The sequence below is a fragment of the Orcinus orca genome, chromosome 1 (genome assembly GCF_937001465.1).
Source record: "Orcinus orca chromosome 1, mOrcOrc1.1, whole genome shotgun sequence".
Lineage (NCBI taxonomy): Eukaryota > Metazoa > Chordata > Mammalia > Artiodactyla > Delphinidae > Orcinus > Orcinus orca.
Window position 1 is genome coordinate 123,688,722 of NC_064559.1, and position 20,809 is coordinate 123,709,530.

General features: G+C 36.2%; 1 protein-coding gene across 1 annotated transcript in view; it reads left to right on the top strand.

The window, feature by feature from the left end:
* The first annotated feature begins 12 nt into the window (after positions 1–12).
* Positions 13–20,809, top strand: part of DPH5 (diphthamide biosynthesis 5) — a 36,662-nt gene continuing 15,865 nt past the window's right edge. Inside the window, exons 1-4 of the mRNA XM_033433915.2 lie at positions 13–156; positions 382–539; positions 7,853–7,977; positions 14,781–14,889. Coding sequence (XP_033289806.1) covers positions 405–539; positions 7,853–7,977; positions 14,781–14,889 — 369 coding nt within the window. The 5' untranslated portion in view covers positions 13–156; positions 382–404. The remainder of the gene's footprint in view (positions 157–381; positions 540–7,852; positions 7,978–14,780; positions 14,890–20,809) is intronic.

Sequence of the window (20,809 nt, forward strand, 5' to 3'; positions counted from 1 at the left end):
GCAAAGCGCAGCGCCGGCGCTTTGCGGCACCGTAGGTGAGGCTGCAGCGTGGATCCTCGCTCCGCGCAATTCCTCCGGGTGGGCAGCTTCTTCTGGGAAACCGCGGCAGACAGGAGTTTGGGGAGGACGGTGACCCAGCTACGATTCTCTCAAAGGGTAATTGATCCTAGGTTTGTGTAACAAGAGAGAAAGTGGGTAGGGTTGTTTATAAACAGTACAGTCCTTATTTAAAAGCCTTGAAGTAAGGTTCTTAAACCTCCCTCCTTGTGATATGCCGTCCCTCCTCGTGCTATTTTGGTTTTCGTCTAAGTGTTCATCACTAGATTTTAGGCATCCTCCATGTAGCTGACACCTGATTTTCTTATTCATTTCGTCCTGCAGTCGCCCTCCCCCTGGACTTCGAAATGCTTTACATGATCGGTTTGGGCCTGGGAGATGCCAAGGACATCACAGTCAAGGGGCTGGAAGTTCTAAGACGCTGCAGTCGAGTGTATCTGGAAGCCTATACCTCAGTCCTGACTGTAGGGAAGGAAGTTCTGGTAGGTGCTTAAGGCTTTCCAGCCTCCTGGGAAGAACGGTGTTTAACAGCTGATTTTTATTACACCAAGCTGAGCCGAATTTTTCAGGTCTGTTGGTTCAAATCCTTTAAAACACATGCCCTGCTTATTATTAAGCATCTAAGGAGTACAAGAATGGAAATAACACACTAACCAAGTGACTTGTAAAATGAAAGGGTGCTTTTTCTTACTTTACAAGTCTAATTGTGTAGCTTTCTCCATTAAATAGGAAAGTTATTTTACACTCCTGGGGATAATTATCAGAATCCCGTATTTCATGAGATAGACAAGAAATCCTTTCTGACACAGCCTTAATGAGTTGGTAATGTATTCAGGAACCAAGCTGAAAACCTCCCCCCTTTGAAGTATTTCCATAGGGAATGGTAATCGCCTTTCTGTCTGTATCATATCCAGAGAGATCTAACCTTTGAATAGACATCTCCCAGTAAGGCTTATACCTATACACTTGGATGTGTTGAGTGAGCCTGGAACTTAGTAACCGTAGAATTTGCTAGTATATCATACATTTACCTGGCCTTGGTTAAGGGCTCAGTAAATTTTGGAGGAGGGGCCAAATTCAGGTTCATTGTCAAATTTCAAATACAATGTAAATTAAGATGAAAAGATTGATGGACATGTTATAGGAGGAGGGAGAACATTTTAGGATTGTCTGGTCTATCAAGTCTTCCAGAGAAAAAGGTGACCTAGAGAATTTCAGGTCTTCTGGCCTCTCAGATTCACAGCCCAGAGAATTCTGAAGGTCTCAGAGTTTCTTTAAAATCTTAAAAAAGGGCTGCTACTTGATTGGCCATGCGTTGAAATAAAAGTTGTGTCTAACGAACAGCTTTGATTTGTTGGCTCCAGTTTATTAAGATGGAGCCAGAATATCCAAGCTCAAGATGATGGAAATGTTCCTCTCTAATTAGTGATAAAGGGCAATTAGAATGAACTTAAAATCTTTTTAGAGAATATAGACAAATCAGTAGTTTTATAGAATTGGACTGTCACATGTCACATGTTAACATGTGACCTTGGACAAGCCCTTTAACTGTAGTTTCTTACTTTGTAAAAAGAGGACAGAAATGCCTACCTTATAGGATTTTAGCATAGCGTCTGGCACAAAAGCGTTCAGAAAACATGAGTTGTTAACAGATACATTTCCAAACGTCTCTAAACCTCAATTTCTTCATTTGTCAAATGGAGATAATAATCAGTTGGAAGGCTATTAAGATTATATCATTTATTAAGATGATGTATTTGAAAGTGCTTTGCAAATTTAAGTGCTAGCTAAATGTTAATTTTGGCTGCTATGTTTTTTTTAGGTATTATTTTTTTTTTCCAAAAACATATTTGTAGAGTTACTACATACAGGGTCAAGATCTGGGGCTGAGCTCAACCTCACAGGTAAATTATATGTACTTTGTTAAGGTACTAGAATTCTATTCCTCAACAATAAAAAGTGCTAATATTTTTAGAACACTTATTATGCACTGTTTTAAACACTTTACATGTAGAACAGGATTATTACTCTTTAATTACTGTTCGCAGTTTTAGAGGCACAGAGAAACTTGTCCAGGGTCATACAGATAGTGAATGATAGAGCCAGAATATGGGCCAAAGCAGTCCTCAGTTGAGATCCACCACTTTTGACCATACTGTGTCTCTGTACTCTTAGGGATAGATAATAGCTTCACAAAATATAACGTCACAGAACACCTACAGAGAAGTTAGAATTCAAGTAAAGTGGTCAATCCTGGATGCCCCCCGTCACAAAATTCCACTGATCTGCTCTCCGTGAGCCCCTCTGGGTCCTCAATTCATGTTCTTCCCTGAACAACTTTCCATACATCAGCCACCTTAAATGAATTCTTTCTGGAATAAAGTAAGGTATGAATAAATACAATCATGCCTTATATTGCCCGGTAAAATTTTAGAACCACTTTATCTTCAGCCACTTTCTTCCTTTAATTTCTACCTTTTCTTTCTTTTTTAAACAAATTACTTAAAAAGTTGTTAAGATGTGCTCGTACAATCTGGTCTCAATAACACTAGATAGTTATTATACAGTGAAAAAAAGATGGGAAAATTCTGTTTTCTGCAATGAATATATGCTTCCTTTTATCACTAATTACACAAAATAATTTTTTTTAAAGAAGGGCCACATGGATGTTGCTAAAGAAATCTAGAATTTATCTGTTCTTACATTGAAAGCTATTATTTTCAAATTGCCAGATGGGTAGTATCGTTTATATATTCCCTATTATTCAGAAGTTAATTAAACTAGAGACAGTGAATCCAGGAAAGACTTTTAGTTTTGGTATATACAGTTTGGATTTCTTTAGGCACTTTCTGTGGCTAAATTATTACCTTATGTGCCGATTTGATATAACGCACCTATATACGTTATACAACGAGATATAAGCTATGATCTTTGTTCTTAAGTGGGTCATGATTCATCTGTGTTTACCCAGGAAAACTTAAATAATACTGGAAGATGTAAATAACAATTCATGACAGTAGTGGAAGAGAGAAACTATAAAATTATATTGCTGACAAGAACTTGATTATTTTATTCAAGCCAACACTTTTTCACCAATTAAGTAGTAGAAGCTATCTCAAATAGCTACTAGGTATTAATTACAATTGAGGTACATGTAAGAGAGAAGGTCACTTCAGGCTGTGCTGGTCAGGGAATACTATGGAACAGATGGAATTTGAGCTATGTTTTCAAACGACACATCTCAATTGTTTTATTTTTGTTTTGTTTCTTTTGTTTAAATCATGGTCCAAATACAAAATGGTAATATTTGTATAGTTCTTCAGGATAAATGGAGGAAGCTGCTCATGGCCTGCGAGGACTAACTTTGGGACCCTAGCTACGCTGCATAAAGCAGAGATCATTCATCTCTGCTTGTCTATGCCCCATTTGCAGTTCTGTGAAGTCCTGCAGTCAACTAATGTTCTGTGTCCTTGGGCAGTCATTTAAATTTTCTTTGCTCTTTTTCTTATCTGTAAAACAGGAATAAAAATAGTGCCTATGTCATAAATTGTGGTAAAGATTAAATGAATTCATATGCACAAGTTCTTAGAAGAGTGCCTGACCACAGAGTAAGCCCATTGTAAATGTATTGTTACAGATATTGTTATTATAGATGATATTTGATAAGGGAAAGAGCAAGAGACAGTTATTACTATAGATAAGATTTGGTAAGGGGAAGAGAAAGAACATTCCTTGCTGAAGAAAAAATAATAGTGGAGAGAAAAACAGGGAGGAGAAAAACAAATATTTGCTATAACTTGTTCTTGGGCAACACCAAAATAACTTTCATTTTCCTCTGGTGTATCTTTTCCCTCTTTTTTTCCTTCCAGTTTTATTGAGATATAATTGATATACAGCACTGTAAAAGTTTAAAGTGTATAAGTGACATAATGATTTGACTTTCTCACATCATGAAATGATTACAATAACTTTAGTGAACATTCATCATGTCATATAGATACAAAGTAAAAGAAAAAGAATTGTTTTCCTTGTGATGAGAACTCTTCGGATTTACTCTCTTAACAACTTTCATACGTAGAGTACGGCAGTGTTAATTATATTTATCATTGTTCCTTCTCCTTTCTTCCTAACATATTTCACCTCAGTATACCAGCCAACTCTGTTTCCTTGTCCTCCTATCTAACTGCTGTGGATTGAGATTGGAGGGATAGGAGAGAACAGTAAAGAACTTTGCATTGAGAAAAATGAGGCCATCATCTATGACCTTTATTAGCTTCCTATTTATCCTTACCCTAAATCCAAATATGCCCTCCCTCCAGTCTTAGAAAATGACTTGTAAGATGAGGTTCTCTTCCTGTTCAAGTCTAATGCCATCTAGATGGGTTTTCTTTCAAACTTCTCTCCGTTCCTTTGGAACCTTACTCCTGTCAATTATTCTTTCTTCTTTATGTTCGATCTATATTAATATCCTTTTGTCCTCTCAAGGGTCAAATACAGTTGACCCTTGAACAACTTGAGTTTGAACTGCACAGATCCACTTATATTTGGGGTTTTTTTTCCATAGTAAATACTACTGTACTACTTGATTCGAGGTTGGTTGACTCCACGGTTATGGAGGAATGACGGATATGGAGGGCTGACTAGAGGTTATACTCAGATTTTTGACTTTATGAAGGGTCGGCACCCCTAACCCCTGCATTCTTCAAGGATCAAGTGTATTTTCCATTCCGAAAACTCTCCTTTTTTAAACCTCTTTTCCCCATAGTTATTATTCTGTTTCTCTCTCCTTTTTCCAAAGCTTTTTGAAAAAGCAGTATATACTTCTCTTGTCCCCCCACGTCCCCTTATGTCTCAAGACTCCTACAAGCTGAATTCCATTTCTCTGAAATACTTCTCTGTTTATTGAACAATTATTTAGTACCTGAGAACTCCAGAGGATAGTTTTGAATTTTTGTCTGTTTTACTTCTTTTGACATAGTTGACTATTCCTTGAAACCGACTTTCAAGACATGGCTCTCTATTGGTTTTATTCCTGCTTTTTCATTTTTCTTGGTCCCCTTTGTAAGCTCCTTATTTTTCCATTCCTACTTTAAATGTTAGTGTTTTTGTTTTCTTTTTAAGATTTTGTTCTTGCATTTGTTTCCATATGCTACTTTGAGCCTTTACTCTTCTACTTTTTGACTAAGTAATATGTTAAATAGTTTGAAACTCAAAGATACTAAAAGGTATATATACATCAAAAGATTTCTATCACAGTTCTTCCTTCTGGAGGCAATCATTACTAATTTCTTGTGTATCCTTCCAGAAATACCCAAAAGTAATTTTAGCTGTTAGTTTTTACTTTCTTCCCTATATACAAAACCCACCAATGGAAAACTAAGAACTAATTTTGAGTTTTACCTTCATTTTCACGAGTGGAGAAGATTAGGGCTGAGATACGAAAACTGTCTAATCAATCATTGGATAATATATAGTATAAATTTAAAATCATTTGTTAAATGGTGCTGCTTGTTTTTTAAATTTTCCTTTCCTGACCCTGACTAGCTTTGATGTTCCTATAGCACATATAATGTGGTAGTTAATTCCCCGCTAGACATTATGCTCCATAGGGCAGAGGTCATGTGTGTCTCATTCACACTGTTTCCCAACATCATGCATAGAGCTCGGCATGGAGGTCGTACACAGAAATATTTTTCAAATGAGTGGTTGAACGAATACATAAATAAGTGGTTAAGATAAAAATAATGTAGTACCAGTCTATTTCTGCTTTAGCAATCTCTTCCTTTTTTTAAACATTCTTTTTAAAGAGGATCAACCTTTGATTATATTGAGGTGTTAATGTGTGTTTCTCTTTAAGGAGGATGTTTTAAAAAAAATAAATCTGTTTCAATTAGATAATGAAATATTTCTTGGGTTAGGGTAAGTGATAAATATGAAGTGATCATGATAAAAGTCTTGAGGAGAGAGTGGGTTTTCTGTTGTTAAGTCATTTATAAAATATTGGATAGGATTACTGCCAGCATTAACCTAGTAACATGTGACTCCTTGATTTTTAAGAAATGTTAGAAGTTCAGAAAAGAACATTGTTTCCTTCAGTTTTCAATAATCATATGTGTGTTCTCTTACATATGTGAATATAAATGTTCCACAGCTGTTTTTTGTTTGTTTTGTTTTGTTTTTTGGCTGCATTGGGTCTTTGTTGCTGCACACGGGCTTTCTCTACTTGCGGCGAGCAGGGGCTACTCTTGGTTGCAGTGTGCGGGCTTCTCATTGCGGTGGCTTCTCGTTGCAGAGCACAGTCTCTAGGCGCGCAGGCTTCAGTAGTTGTGGCACGTGGACTCAGTAGTTGTGGCTTGCAGGCTCTAGAGCACAGGCTCAGTAGTTGTGGCGCATGGGCTTAGTTGCTCCACAGCATGTGGGATCTTCCCTGACCAGGGATCGAACCCGTGTCCCCTGCATTGGCAGGTGGATTCTTAACCACTGCACCACCAGGGAAGTCCCCTCTACAACTGTTAAGTTTATTGGGCTTACAAAATAAAAGTAAGTTGTATAAAAATGAAGGATTAAGAAAAAATATGTGGTACAAGTGAAAATAAAACATTTTCATCTCTGAAAACATCATTGTCATTGGGAACTTCTGGAACGTTATCTCTAAGAAGATATTCAGAGAAAAGGAAATAATCTTTTTTCACATTTGAGGAACAGATTCTAGTTAAGTATTAGGAAGTAATTATCACAGTTGAAACTGTAGCCTTTATCTTCAAATGCTTAATCATTTGTTCATTTACTCATTTGCTTGACAAATATTACTGAGTAGCAGATACTCTTCCATTACAGCAATCCTTATAACTTTTGACATATGATATAATCCTTATGACAAAAATAAACTTCTCAGCATGTAAGAAATAGTATTATTTATCTGTGCATCCACTTTTACTATATTTGAGTTATATTCGATATATTACGCCACAGGAAATCTGTTATAAGATTCATGATCTTGCATAATAGGTTGTAACCACTACCCCATGACAACTAGCACACTCTTACTTCCATGCTGCCATTCCAGTTAAGGTCACCCTCCTGGGTTTGTGCTTTAGAGTTGAACTTCTGCGGATTCGTTCACAAAGCAGTTTGTATGGAGAATTCTTATATATTTAGAATTCTTTTCTTGCTCCTGCAACTCTGCCTTTTTTAGCAGGAACTGGGAAATACAGTTTTAAATTAGTCTTTCCTGCAATTATGCAGGAATGTTTGCTGGTTCTGTAAACAACTAAATCTTAATTTTCTACTGTTTCTCATTGAAATTATCTTCTTTTTTAGTCAAGGTCTCATAGATTTCCCAAGGAAAATTTAATCAAACCCAGCTACCATGTATGTGTATAATTATTGTTTAATATATTTATTCTGCAGTACTGTGTTTCTGAAGTCAGGCTCATGCATACATGTTCTCTATTCATCCTACAATGTTTGGCCTGGTCTATTAGACCCAAATTTAGAGGTTAATTTAAAATGCAAAGAGCCTGAGGTGTTAGGAGGTCTACCTCCTCTTGGGATATTAAGATAGCCCCAAAGACAGAGTTTAATTGCAACATGATACAGAGGCCTAGCTCATTGAAGTGTTGTAGTCAATGATCTGTTTGGATGGTTGCCAAGATTTGCACAGGCCCCAGACAAAGACTGTTTTGTGTGTGTGAGAGAGGGGTGTGTGTGTGTGTGTGTGTGTGTGTGTGTGTGTGTGTGTGTGTGTTGAAATGGTCACCTGTGTCTCATTTTTATATTGGACTTAAATCTATAGGAAGAGTTTTATGGAAGAAAATTGATTCTCGCTGATAGAGAAGAAGTGGAACAGGAAGCAAATAATATTTTAAAGGATGCTGATATCAGTGATGTCGCATTCCTTGTAGTTGGTGATCCATTTGGGTAAGTCAAAGGAGATATTTTGAGTTTTAATTTATTTACTTTTTTAATCATTAAGAATTCTTTTATTACATTTAAAACTTTATCTTCCAGGTCCTGATAGGGGACTGTTTACCTAGGCTCTGTCTAAAATTTTGTAGTTTAAACTTTCATTGTCTTTGAGATTAATGAAGAAAATTTATTGGGGAAGGATGTCATCATGTATCGCTTACATTGATTATCAAGTGTCAACTCTAAAGTTTATATCGTTGCTTCAGCTATTTTTTTAGAAAGTCACTTAGGGCATCAAATAACCTAAACTAGTATATCATTATTAAATAAGTATATTACATTATCAAGAGTTGTACCTGCCAGTTATTTTGCAGGTAAGTGCAAGTATCTTCTGCTTGCTTTGTCCTCGGCTTTTTTTTTCTTTTTTAATCATCTACTATTTAGCAATACTGTTGTCACTTTACTTGCCTTGAATTTATCGTTTATCAAGCCTCAGATTTCAATTTCTTATATCCACTGGGAGCTCTGTTCTTCCCCATTACTAAAAAGATGGGCTTATACTTGTCTAGTCAAGCATCATCAATCTCTAATGTCAAGCCAAACAGAACAGTTCTTTTTCTCCAGCTGGTGACCCAGGATTTATGTCACAGGTTTAAGGAACATAAGGACAATTAAATCACTGTGAACCCACCACCAAGGATATTTTTCAAAACAATTACATGTGCATGTAATTGTTTTGTGCATGTTAGTTACATGTGCATGTGTCTGTCAAAAAGAAAGTAATTTATATCAATATGAGGTGCCAGAGATTATGTATCATTATGATACTTAGTTGCAAATGGTATCCGGTCACTGATGAAGTCCAGTAAACCCATGCTACTTGAAGTGAGATTTGCAGGCTATTGCCAGCCCACAAACTTACCAGTCCATGATGAGATAACTACAGAAATTGAAAGTAGGCATTTAGAAACTTTTATAGCAATTTTACAAAATAATTTTATCTCTGCTGAAACTAATAATAAAAATTTGGAGCTTGTATTTTGTATTATTTTATATTTTATTTTTCTAATAGTTTTTTTTTTTGCATTTTACAAAACTAACGTTCTATGACAATTTAGAACTTAAAAAATATTGGCCTTTCACACAGTTTGAGAAGCACTGCTGTTGACTTTTGTTTTACCATGTTTTTCATATCCTTTCATTCCTTTCCTCTGTGGCAGCCACTATTCTACCTAATCCAAGCTCTCATTATACTAATTTAATATAGTAACCGTTTACCTGGTCCAGGTGTAGATTCTTAACTCATTACCTATGCTGTGATCAAATTCATGTTTGTAGATCCACAATTTTAAAATCTCACCTGGGCTCAAAATTAGACTATTATTAGCTCCATCATTGGCCAGACATGAAAAATACTGTCTAGCGTGCTCTTCTACTGGTGTCCTGCCAGTCTTGTACTGAAACCCACACTCACGCCAACCAGTTTGCCCTTCCCTGATCGTCATGCTTTCTCACCATCATGCATTTGTTCAAACTGTTTTCCTCATCTGTAACGCCCTTTGCCCTGTTTCTGACTGTCAGAAACCTACTCATTTTTCAAAGCCCAACTCAAACATCATATTCTCTGTGATATAGTTCCTAATTAACCCAACCAGAAGTTATATCTCTTCCTAACTGCTGATGTTAGTTTTCATATATTACCTCACAAAGTATTTTTTTATTTGTATATTTACTCTTTAGATTTGTAGGCTGCCCTTCACATTTTTATCTCCCTAGCTTCCTTCACAATACTGGGCTTATAGTAGACATCAATTAAATATTAATTGAAAGAATTGTTAATATTTTGCCTGAGGTCATGACGAAGGAGGACCAGGTGTATTTGGACTGACATCCATTCAGCAAATATCTTTTGAGCACCTATCTCATGACAGGCATTCCTATGTGCTGGATATATATTAGATGATAACTCATGGGGTTTACAGTTTAGTAAGGGAGACTGGCATTAGTTGAAGAAAAATAATAAATTTTAAAAAATCAATAAATCTGTAAAGGAAAAAAAATAGAGACTAACAGGAACAGACTTATTTATGCAGGGTCATATGGAAAATCCTTCATGTGGAGGTGATATTCAAGCAGGTGTCTAAAAAGTAAAAGGAAAAGCAGAAGGGAAGAACATTCTAAGCAGAGGGAACAGCAAGAATGTATTCAAGTAACTGAAAGGCCAGAGTGGTTGGAGCTCAGTGAGTGAAGGAAAAAGGGACCTGAGAAGGAGTTAAATAGATAGGTGGGATCCAGACATGTAAGGCTTTGGAGGGAGTAGGGATTTTGTTTGAAGTACAGTGGTAAAGTTTTAGAGGATTATAAGCAGCAAATAATCACAATCTCATTGACATTCTTAAAAGATCACTCTAAATGCTTGGGTGAATGGGTTTTAGGGAGGCAAGGGTGGCTCTGGTAGAAGAGAGAAAAAGACAAACTGGGAAAAAATTAGAAGGAAAAATGCTCGGATGTATATAATAGATGAGGAAAAGGAAAGAAGTAAGTCTTCAAGGATTCTGGCTTTAGTAACTGAGTAGTTGATGATGCCATTTTTTGAAATGATGAAAACCAGCAGGAAAAAGGGCTGGGAGAAACAAGAATTGGTTCTGGAAATGTTTTAACTTTTGGATGTCATATAGACAGTTTGATATCTGCTACTGGAGCTCAAGGGAGGATTTGTCCTAGTTATATGACTTTTGAAGTCATCAGTATCTAGATGGTATTTAAAACCTGAGTAGTGGATGGAATCACATTAGGAAGGAACAAGAGCAAGAACAGAAGACCTAGGATGATCAATCCCTAGGAAACTGGCATTTCATGGTCTCTCAAGAGCAGAGGAGGAGGAAAACCGATAGAGTGTGCTGTCACAGAAGCCAAGAAAAGAGAATGTTTTAGAAAAGAAAGAGTGGTCAGCTTTGATGTACTGCTGAAAGGTTAAGTAGGAGATGAGGATAGAAAAGTGTGTGTAAACTTAAAGGCTTTATTTTATGGAGGAGTTGGTGCTTGAGCAAGGTCTGGCTTAATAGTTGAAGATTGTGGGGTAAGATTGTGGGGTAGGATGGGGGGGCGGGGTTGGGGTGGAAGGCGGGATGGAAGGGAAACTTCAATGTAAATGAAAACACCGAGGCCCAGAGAAAGTGCTGTGACGCTACTCAGAATCCTTCGTGGCCTTAAATCTTTTAACAGTTTATCTACTTCTTCCTTTGGCTCCTCTTCTTTTTGACTATGGTAGAGCCAAATTGTATAACTTTGCCATTTTGTAAATGTTTTACAGTATTCGCTCTCCATGTCTTTGCTCGTGCTTTTTCCTTAAACAGACTGTTCTTCCTAGTTTTTATTTAGTGAAATAGATTCTTTAAGACCCAGCTTAGATGCCACCTCTTCCATGAATCCTCCCTTATTTTATTCAGGAGTAAGTACTTTTTTTTTTTTTAAACTTCTAGCCAGTTAATTTTCCCTATGTCAGTGACTAATCATATATAACCTTGTATTTGGATTTGTATAATATTTACTGTAACTGTAATTATTTTTCATTTATCCACTGGATTACTGTTGGGATATAGTAGCTGGAGACAGGGTGGTAAGGAAGGTGTAAATTTTAATTGGGCCTTGAAGAATTAGAATTTGAATTAATTAAATGGATAAACCAGGAAGGGAATACAGAATGCAACAAGGCACTGAAATTCTTCCATGTATATATATGACCAAAAAATTGTACTTTGTTTAATTTTAGGCCCCTTTCTACTTATTTGAATAAAAATTTCAAAAAGAAGGGAAAACTGTTTACTCAATCTTAAATTCTTTTTTCTAATTTTTAAAAATTTTCTAATATTTTTTAAATATTTAAAAATTTATTATTTTAACCATTTTTTAGTGTACAGTTCAGTGGCATTAAGAACATTCACATTATTGTGCATCCATCAGCACTGTTTATCTCCAGCAATCTTAAATTCATGGAGAAGGTAATTGAAAGTAAGTTAAGTCAGTTGGTGTAGTTCTCATCTTTGCCCTTTTAATCTAGGTTATTAAAAGGAATGTGGAAGTTAATCACATAAATAATGTAAATGACTCTAAAAATGTTCTGCATCAGTAGATCTGACTCAGTCATGTGAGAGATGACAGTCTTAAGCTTTCTGTTCCCATAAAGAGCAGTTGAACAGGGTCATCATTAAACAGATTCCTTCTGGACTTCGCTGGTGGCACAGTGGTTAAGAATCTGCCTGCCAATGCAGGGATCACGGGTTCGATCCCTGGTCCGGGAAGATCCGACATGCTGCGGAGCAACTAAGCCCATGCACCACAACTGTTGAGCCTGCATGCTGCAACTACTGAAACCCATGTGCCTAGAGCCCATGCTCCGCAACAAGAGAAGCCACCGCAATGAGAGCCCATGCACTGCAGCAAAGAGTAGCCCTGACTCACTGCAACTAGAGAAAGCCCATGCAACAACGAAGACCTAACACAGCCAAAAATAAATAAATTAAAAAACAAAAAACAAATTCTTTCTAAAGATGGTTCTGTTTTTATCCATTCGCTATTTTAATATGTTCTGTAATATGTTCATGGTATATGCACACACATACACACACACAAATATACCTTTATTCACCTGTCTCCTATGTGCCTTAATGTGGATCATTTAATTGCTTCCATTCTGCAAATTAATGTTATTATAAAATAAAATTTAAAACAGACATACTAAGCCTTATACATTCAAATTGTCACCTTTATGAATTTCATCTTATTGATTCCATTGATCACAACATTCTTTTTTTTTTTAAATAATATTCTATTTTCTTTAAACCCCACATTTGTTTATTTATTTATTTTTGGATGTGTTGGGTCTTCGCCTCTGTGTGAGGGCTTTCCCCAGCTGTGGCAAGCGGGGGCCACTCTTCATCGCGGTACGTGGGCCTCTCACTATCGCGGCCTCTCTTGTTGCGGAGCACAGGCTTCAGATGCGCGGGCTCAGCAGTTGTGGCTCATGGGCCCAGTTGCTCCACGGCATGTGGGATCCTCCCAGACCAGGGCTTGAACCCGTGACCCCTGCATTAGCAGGCAGATTTTCAACCACTGTGCCACCAGGGAAGCCCAATCACAACATTCTTGAATCTCCTTTTTTGAAATTGCCTTCAGAGCAATTCCAAGTATATTATTAAGAAACATTTACTATTTCTGGGCATGTGGCTCTATCTAGAACTATATGTGTGTGTATATAAGTATATATGATTTTAGATAGAGCCACATGCCCAGAAATAGTAATAAATTTGTCTTTACACACGGCAGTGCACACGCGTGCACACGCACGCACACACTTTCCCAGTCACTACAGTGAAACATTTTCATGAGCCACGGACCTGGAGGAATGCCCAGTATAAGGGTATTAAGCCCATGGTTCGTACAGTTCTTTTGTTTTAATGAAGCAATATAATCTAGGTAATTGTGATGATAAAATACCAATTTTATCACAGTATTTCATAGCAGAAATCTGAAAGGCTAATTTAATCACATTTATATCAGTTTCACAAAATCAAATCACTTTGCCAGGTCATTAAATCTTCATAGTACACTAACCACATCCGGTCGTTTTAAATGAACTTGTGATAAAAAGAGAATAATTTTAAACAGTTTTTTCTTTCTGCTCATCTATTTAAATAACTCACCAAGTAACTGATTCAGTTTTCCCTTAGCTTAGTGTTAAATAGTGAAATTCTGTTGAAAGTGATATTAAAAACTTATAACTGGCATTTATATTATTTTTTAAAAGCTTACTTTAAATCAAATTAAGGATTATTTTTATAGTAGTTTGTATTTTATGTGTGTGATTTAAAACAGACTTCCCTGGTGGGCATTCTTTAATCTGTTTCTGACTGCCTCGTGGGGTGAAAGCCCTTGATCTTCCTACTTGGTATGCATTGACCAGTTGACAGGTTCTGCTTGTTTGTATGTAGTTTCTCAAACATGCTAATGTTGCTTTCCCCAATAGTGCCTGGAGTTTTCATCAAGGGGGAAAAATGCCTTTAATAATGCAGTTCTAAATTGATATGGGGTTAAGTTTCACAGTATCCATATTTATATGTATTCTCTCTTACCCCAATCTATCTAATTATAATCGTTAGATCTATCTCAAAAAAGGGAAGGCAGCAGGCAGAATAGGCACACCCTTACACATACTAATTATGCACAGTAACAACCAGGCTGAAAACAGTTATAAATAAAATGACTGCTAGACAGATAAAATCCAACTAGGAATATATCAGTCAGAACTCTGATCTACAGGCTGTGAAAATGTTCTGTAAATTGTGCCTTATACAGAAACAAAGCCTTCAAAATAGAGCAGAAATCAAGGAGGAAGTCTAGTGCCATAAGTTGGAACTCTGTAGCAGAAATTTTAAGAGTTTAAAGGGACCCTAAGACCAAAACATTTGAGAATTGCTACTCAGGAGTTCAGTTGCTGAGTAATATTCCACAGATGTCTTTTGCAGGTGTTAACAGGAGGAAAAGAGCAAGTTAAAAGTTCCCTTTTTTCTGTAGCTGCCAAGGCTGCTTTAAGAGTGTTAAAGGTGCAGTTAAACATTGTACAGGGCCTGTGTAAACTTACACTTTTCTTGCCCAGAAACCCAGATGAAAGTGTTATGCAGGTGCCTCGAAATATTTGAGGGAAAGCAGTGTCCTTGACCCTTTGATTGACTTGAGCTCGTGAAATGCTGTGGCTTTACTGTCTTAAAAAGTCAGCCGTGGTTAGTTTAATCCAACCTGATCTTTTCTCACTACAGAGCTACAACACATAGTGATCTTATTCTGAGAGCAACAAAACTGGGAATCCCTTACCGAGTTATTCACAATGCTTCCATAATGAATGCTGTAGGCTGCTGCGGTTTACAGGTAATACTACAAAAGAACGGGGTTTTTTTTATGGTATTTAGCAAAAATGTTTTCGTTTTCTACAAATTTCCATAGATTTTATTGTATTTCATGAATTATAAGACATTATTATTTTATATAAGACTGTGTATTAAGTTTTTTAATACTAGATATTTTTATAATAATTTTCCCATAGCTTAGACTTCTTTTCCCCTCACTGGAATAGATCATTGAAATTTAGCTAGAGAAAGATTTTAATTTTATATCCAAATTGTAATATACAAAAAAGGGAATATAACCAAATTAAATTGGTTAAGTATTCCTAAAACCTTTTAAAATTATTCCAAATGACTTACTCTGCATTGCTGAGACCCATGTTTTTCCACCCAGTATTGTTTTCTGTGCTATTAAGAGCACGGTGATGCAGCATTTCTTAAAATAATCCATGAAAGAGCTAAAAGCCAGTGATATTAGGCTTTTAAGCCAGCTTTGCAATTATTGATATGTAAAGTTAGTTGTTTTTAACCCAGAAATCTTGGTTCTGAGGAGTTAAAGGAGCACTCCATAACTGTGTTTAATATTTTCTTCCAGGCTGCTGACATTCATTTTACAAGTTTGATATCTGTGTTCTGATGTTCACACATATATAATCCATGACAATTGTGACTGCTTGTGGCCAACAGTAGTTTTAAGACTTTATTGATTGTTAAGACACATTCCTATTTCAGATGTATTATAACAGGAAAAAATTTGCATCTTAGAATCTATGAAGTAGGTATTTCCCAGTATATCTTCCTGGAATGCATAATTTAAAATAGCTGTTTACAAAGTAAGGAACAGCATGAACTGAGAACTATCGGCCTGTATTGGTTGGTTTCCTCTCTGGGAATATGAAACAGGCATTTTATTTTAATGAAATCTTAAATATTTTGATCATATATATGGAGAGTCCATTAGAAAAGTAGTCAAGAGTCTCTCAAATATTCTCAAAATCAAATAAAAGAAAAAATAGTAAAGATTTTTTGGGAATCATTTATGTATTTCTAATCTCTTGGGAAATATAAAGATAGTTTGATCCTTTCTACACAGGTATTTTAAAGGAAATATAATCCCATAAAATTTAATTAATACTTCTATGCTTTAGTGAAGCCCATGGATAAAAGCTACTATCAGTTATGAAGTACTGGCATGATTATTCTGATAAATGCGGTTTTTAATTTTCTACACACTAATTAGATGTCCCAAATTAAAGGTGTGATACCACACAGAATAAGAGCTGCTGATTATTAGGCACAAAGAGACAACCCACAGCCAATGGATCACCTAGACTCTGAATTCAATTGCTAGTTGTATATATAGGAAATCTCAAAAACCACTTTTTCTTTTCTTTTGTTCTGAGGGTCAATAAAATGCTATTTAATTCATCCATTAAAAAAAAAAGTAGCTGTTTACAGCAAGAAGCTACATTAGCCTTGGTACCTAATGCTGTGTCTGTGGCTTTAGAGGGACCTGTATTTTCTGTATTACCTATGAAGAGTAGCTCACTTTAATTGACTAATCCTGGCCAGGCATCCCAGAAATACTGCCTTTGGTTCTGAAGAACCAGAGAAAAAGTATAAATGATTCACCTTTCAGTATTCATTACTTCCTTTTAGTTATGACTACGTCTAAATTGGCAAAGAACTTTGCTGTCTGTTTTGTCTTCTAATAAAATGCATACTTAAAAAAAACCTTGCCAATTCAAGTCTTTTTTACACTTAAAATTTTTTCCCAACATTTCTGTGTTGGAATAAATTGAATTCTTGACTCTCATATTCATGAGTGATTCTCAGTCCAATATTCTTTCCTCTAGACATGCTATCTTTTAATCATTTAAGAATGATTGCCATGAGAAAGGAAAAAAAGAGAGGAATAAATTATGTGATAGACAAAAATGTGTAAATCTTAAGCTAATGGACTATATATAAGGGACTATATATATTTTTTCATATTGGTTTTAATTTTATTTCTGGTGAAGAAGGTTAGTTAGCCCCTTTCCATCATATTTTGCTCTAAATTATCTTCTAATAATCTATTATTTAGAGTTTTTTGCTTTTTAAGTGTACTTTTTTTTTTAACATCTTTATTGGAGTATAATTGCTTTACAGTGTTGTGTTAGTTTCTACTGTATAACAAAGTGAATCAGCTATATGCATATGTATATCCCCATATCCCCTCCCTCTTGCGTCTCCCTCCCACCCCTCTAGGTGGTCACAGAGCACCGAGCTGATCTCTCTGTACTATGCAGCTGCTTCCCACTAGCTTTCTAGTTTACATTTGGCAGTGTATATATGTCAATGCTACTTTCACTCTGTCCCAGCTTACCCTTCCCCCTCCCCGTGTCCTCAAGTCCATTCTCTGTGTCTGTGTCTTTGTCTTTATTCCTGTCCTGCCCCTAGGTTCATCAGAACCATTTTTTTTTTTTAGATTCCATATATATGTGTTAGCGTACGGTATTTGTTTTTCTCTTTCTGACTTTCTTCACTCTGTATGACAGTCTCTAGGTCCATCCACCTCACTACAAATAACTCCATTTCGTTTTCTTTATGGCTAAGTAATATTCCATTTTATAAATGTGCCACATCTTCTTTATCCATTTGTCTGTCGATGGACACTTAGGTTGCTTCCATGTCCTGGCTATTGTAAGTAGTGCTGCAATGAACATTGTGGCACATGACTCTTTTTGAATCATGGTTTTCTCAGGGTATAAGGCATAAATATTTTAAAAGATCTTTGTCTTTATTATGTAAATCTGTTATCCAGACTGGGTAAAGGTAGACTAGGGTGACCCTTTCCCTCTGATCCCCACACTGATAAAGAAGTACAGTATTATTGTTCTCATATTTAAAATGGGTGAAGGTATTTGAGAGGGAATTTACTATGAGAATTGACAGTCTCCATACATATAAGCCCCCAAGATCATATCCACATTTACATATATTATTATTATTTTAAATTTAGCTTTCTCTCAGTTTTATATGGGATTTCTCTAAGCAGCCACAAAGTACTGTTTCCCCATCTTGGTTCTGTTCCCTAATCTGGATATGAAATGACTTACTACTAGTGTGAAAAACAGGAAGTACCTTTCTATTTTCTGTCTTTTGTATTTATGAAATCTCTATGGAAGTATAATTCTTGTACCACCCAAGGTATTCATATCCCAGGAGAAGGAGGTAATTATTGATTCCTTTGTATAGTTTTCTAAGATAAAAGACATAAAAAAATAATCATATGCATAGCACACTTAAATTTTAAAATAAATGTATATGGATATCCTGCATAATGCAAAAATTTTGGCAAAGTCCCCTTATAATAGCTCGTCTTTTTCTCTTTACTCTTTGGACTAGCATTTATGGAAAAACAATAACCTATACCAGTGGTTCTCAGACTTTAGTATTCATCAGAATCACCTAAAGGGATTATTAAAGTTTCCTGGGCCTTCCCTTCAGATTTTCTGATACAGTGTATATCTGGAGTAGGGGTCTGAGAGTTTGCACTTCTAACAAATTCTCAGGTGATGCTGAAGCTGCTGGTACAGGCACCACACTTTGAGATTCATCAACCTAGGCAGGTAAAAAATTTCTTGGAAAGTTAAAAACTGCACTGTCATTCTTTTAGTATGGCAGAATTGGAAAAGTAGATTTCCCAGAAATACGCTTGCTAAATGTAGAGTGTTAACAGGTTACCTTGCCATGCTCTCTTGCTCAATTTTCTAAAGGGGAAGTGGGCACCCCTTTCGAAAGGCATTCTATCATCTATGTGAAAGAGCTTTCCTATGAATTGAAAAACAGCCATCGAGTTGTTAAACAGAAGTTCTACTTGGGTAAGGTTACAGACCTGAATGGTATATACTTTTCCAACATCTTTACCTTAGGTTAAAGAGGAGTAATATGAAATTCCTAACCTGAGAATGGGTACAATTTTTTTAGCAATCATTGATCAGCTCCTTTTGAACTATCTTTTTTGTTTTTTTTGTTTTCTAAAGCAGCATAGTTCAGAATCGACCATTGAGTATTTTTTATTAACTTCATAGTTTATTAACCAACAGAAGATTCTTGATTATCAGTATCTATGAAGGTAAGTAGTTGCATAGACTAACACTTCTACACACACACACACACACACACACACACACACACACACACACACACACACACACAAACACATACATAGCCAGTTGATATGCATTCTATTCTAGGCATGCCGTAAATACACTTCCTTACCACAAACCCCATATACCTAATGAAATTGTTGTTTTTGTTATATGGAAAGTATATTAGAGGTTGCCAAGTTAGACATCATTAAGAGGAATAGTGATCTCTTTATTCAACAAATACTGTTTTTCTTTTATTGTTTGCCTACTGAGTTTCTTTGAATATGGTGGTAAACCTGACCAAGAAGGTCTCTGCTCTCAAAGAGTTTACATTCTAGTAGGAAAGAGAGGCAATAACAAATTTAAAAAATAAAGTCAGGTAGTGGCAAGTATAAGAAATTCAAGTAGACTGCTAGTTTAGAGAGTGACTAGGTCACTACTGTAGTTGGGTAGTCAGGGGAGGTCTCTTAGGGTGGTAACATTTAAGATTAGATATGAATCAAGAAGGAACAACCATATCCCAGTCAGAAGGAACAGTTTGGACAAAGACCCTAAAGCGGAGATGAGCTTGGCTTGTTAAAGGAAGCAAAGGAAGGCTTGCTGGAGAGTAGTAGGCAAGGAGAGGAGTGATCTGAGGCTGGATAGGTGGGTAGCGTTGGATCACTAGGCTAATACACTGTCAGGAATTTGGATTTTATTCTAAGTGATATAGACTAACTGCCTTTAGAGGGATTTAAACAGAGCAAATACTTTATCTGGTAAGTGTTTTAAAAAGATATCTCTGGCAGGTATGTGGAGATTGAATTTCTGCCAGGGAAGACTAGAAGTGAGGAAATCAATTAGTAGGTTTATTGCAGTCTTTTAGAGAAGAGGTGATGGGGGCTTGGACTTCATGGAGAGGGTAGGGTGCAATAGACGATTAAAAGAAGTAGATACATAGGAGCAGTGTCTATTAAGAGAATTGAGATTTAGGGAGATGTAGAGAGCCATTTGTGCCTTACTGATAATCCTAGGAAAGGAAACGGACTCTGTATGCTAATGGATCCTACCATCTCACTACCACAGTTATCATGGTCCTTACCCCCATAGACTTGTCCATGGGGCTGGACCCTTCTAACACCATTGCCCAGGTGTTTTCTCATTTTGGTTGGTTGTATTAACTTGTCATTTCTAGAGAAGTTGCCTCCTGTCCTAAGAACCCTGTGCCAGTCTTCGTATGCTTTCAGGACCATTATCAATCTTAGAACTGATTATGTAGAAGAATAGGATTGGGTTTGTCTTACTCCCAGACTCTCGAAGGCATGATGTTTCCCTGAAGTATCTCCTTTTTTCTTATGAACAATTGGTAGTCCCAGCATAGATAATAAGTGTATGTATGTTAAGTGAAAGAAGTGAGACATAGAAGACCACATAATTTATGATTCCATTTACATAAAGTGTCCAGAAAAAGCAAATCTATAGAGACGGAAAGCAATTAGTGGTTGGCTGAAGCTGGGGATGAGAACAGGATTAAGTATAAATGGACATAAGGGATCTGGAGTGATAAAAATTCTCTAAAACTGCATATAGTGATGGTTGCACAACTTAGATTTACTAAAAATCATTTCATGTACACTTGGAATGGGTAAATGTTATGGTATGATAATTATACCTCAATAAAGTGGTTTAGAAAAGGAATTATAAGGGGTTTTCTAGATGGACAAGAAGTTAAAAGACATTCCCAAAAGAGAGAAAGGTAGAGTTAGAGAGTCATGGAGGCACTTTGGGGCATCTGCAGGGTATTACAGAAACAAATGAATCCATACATAC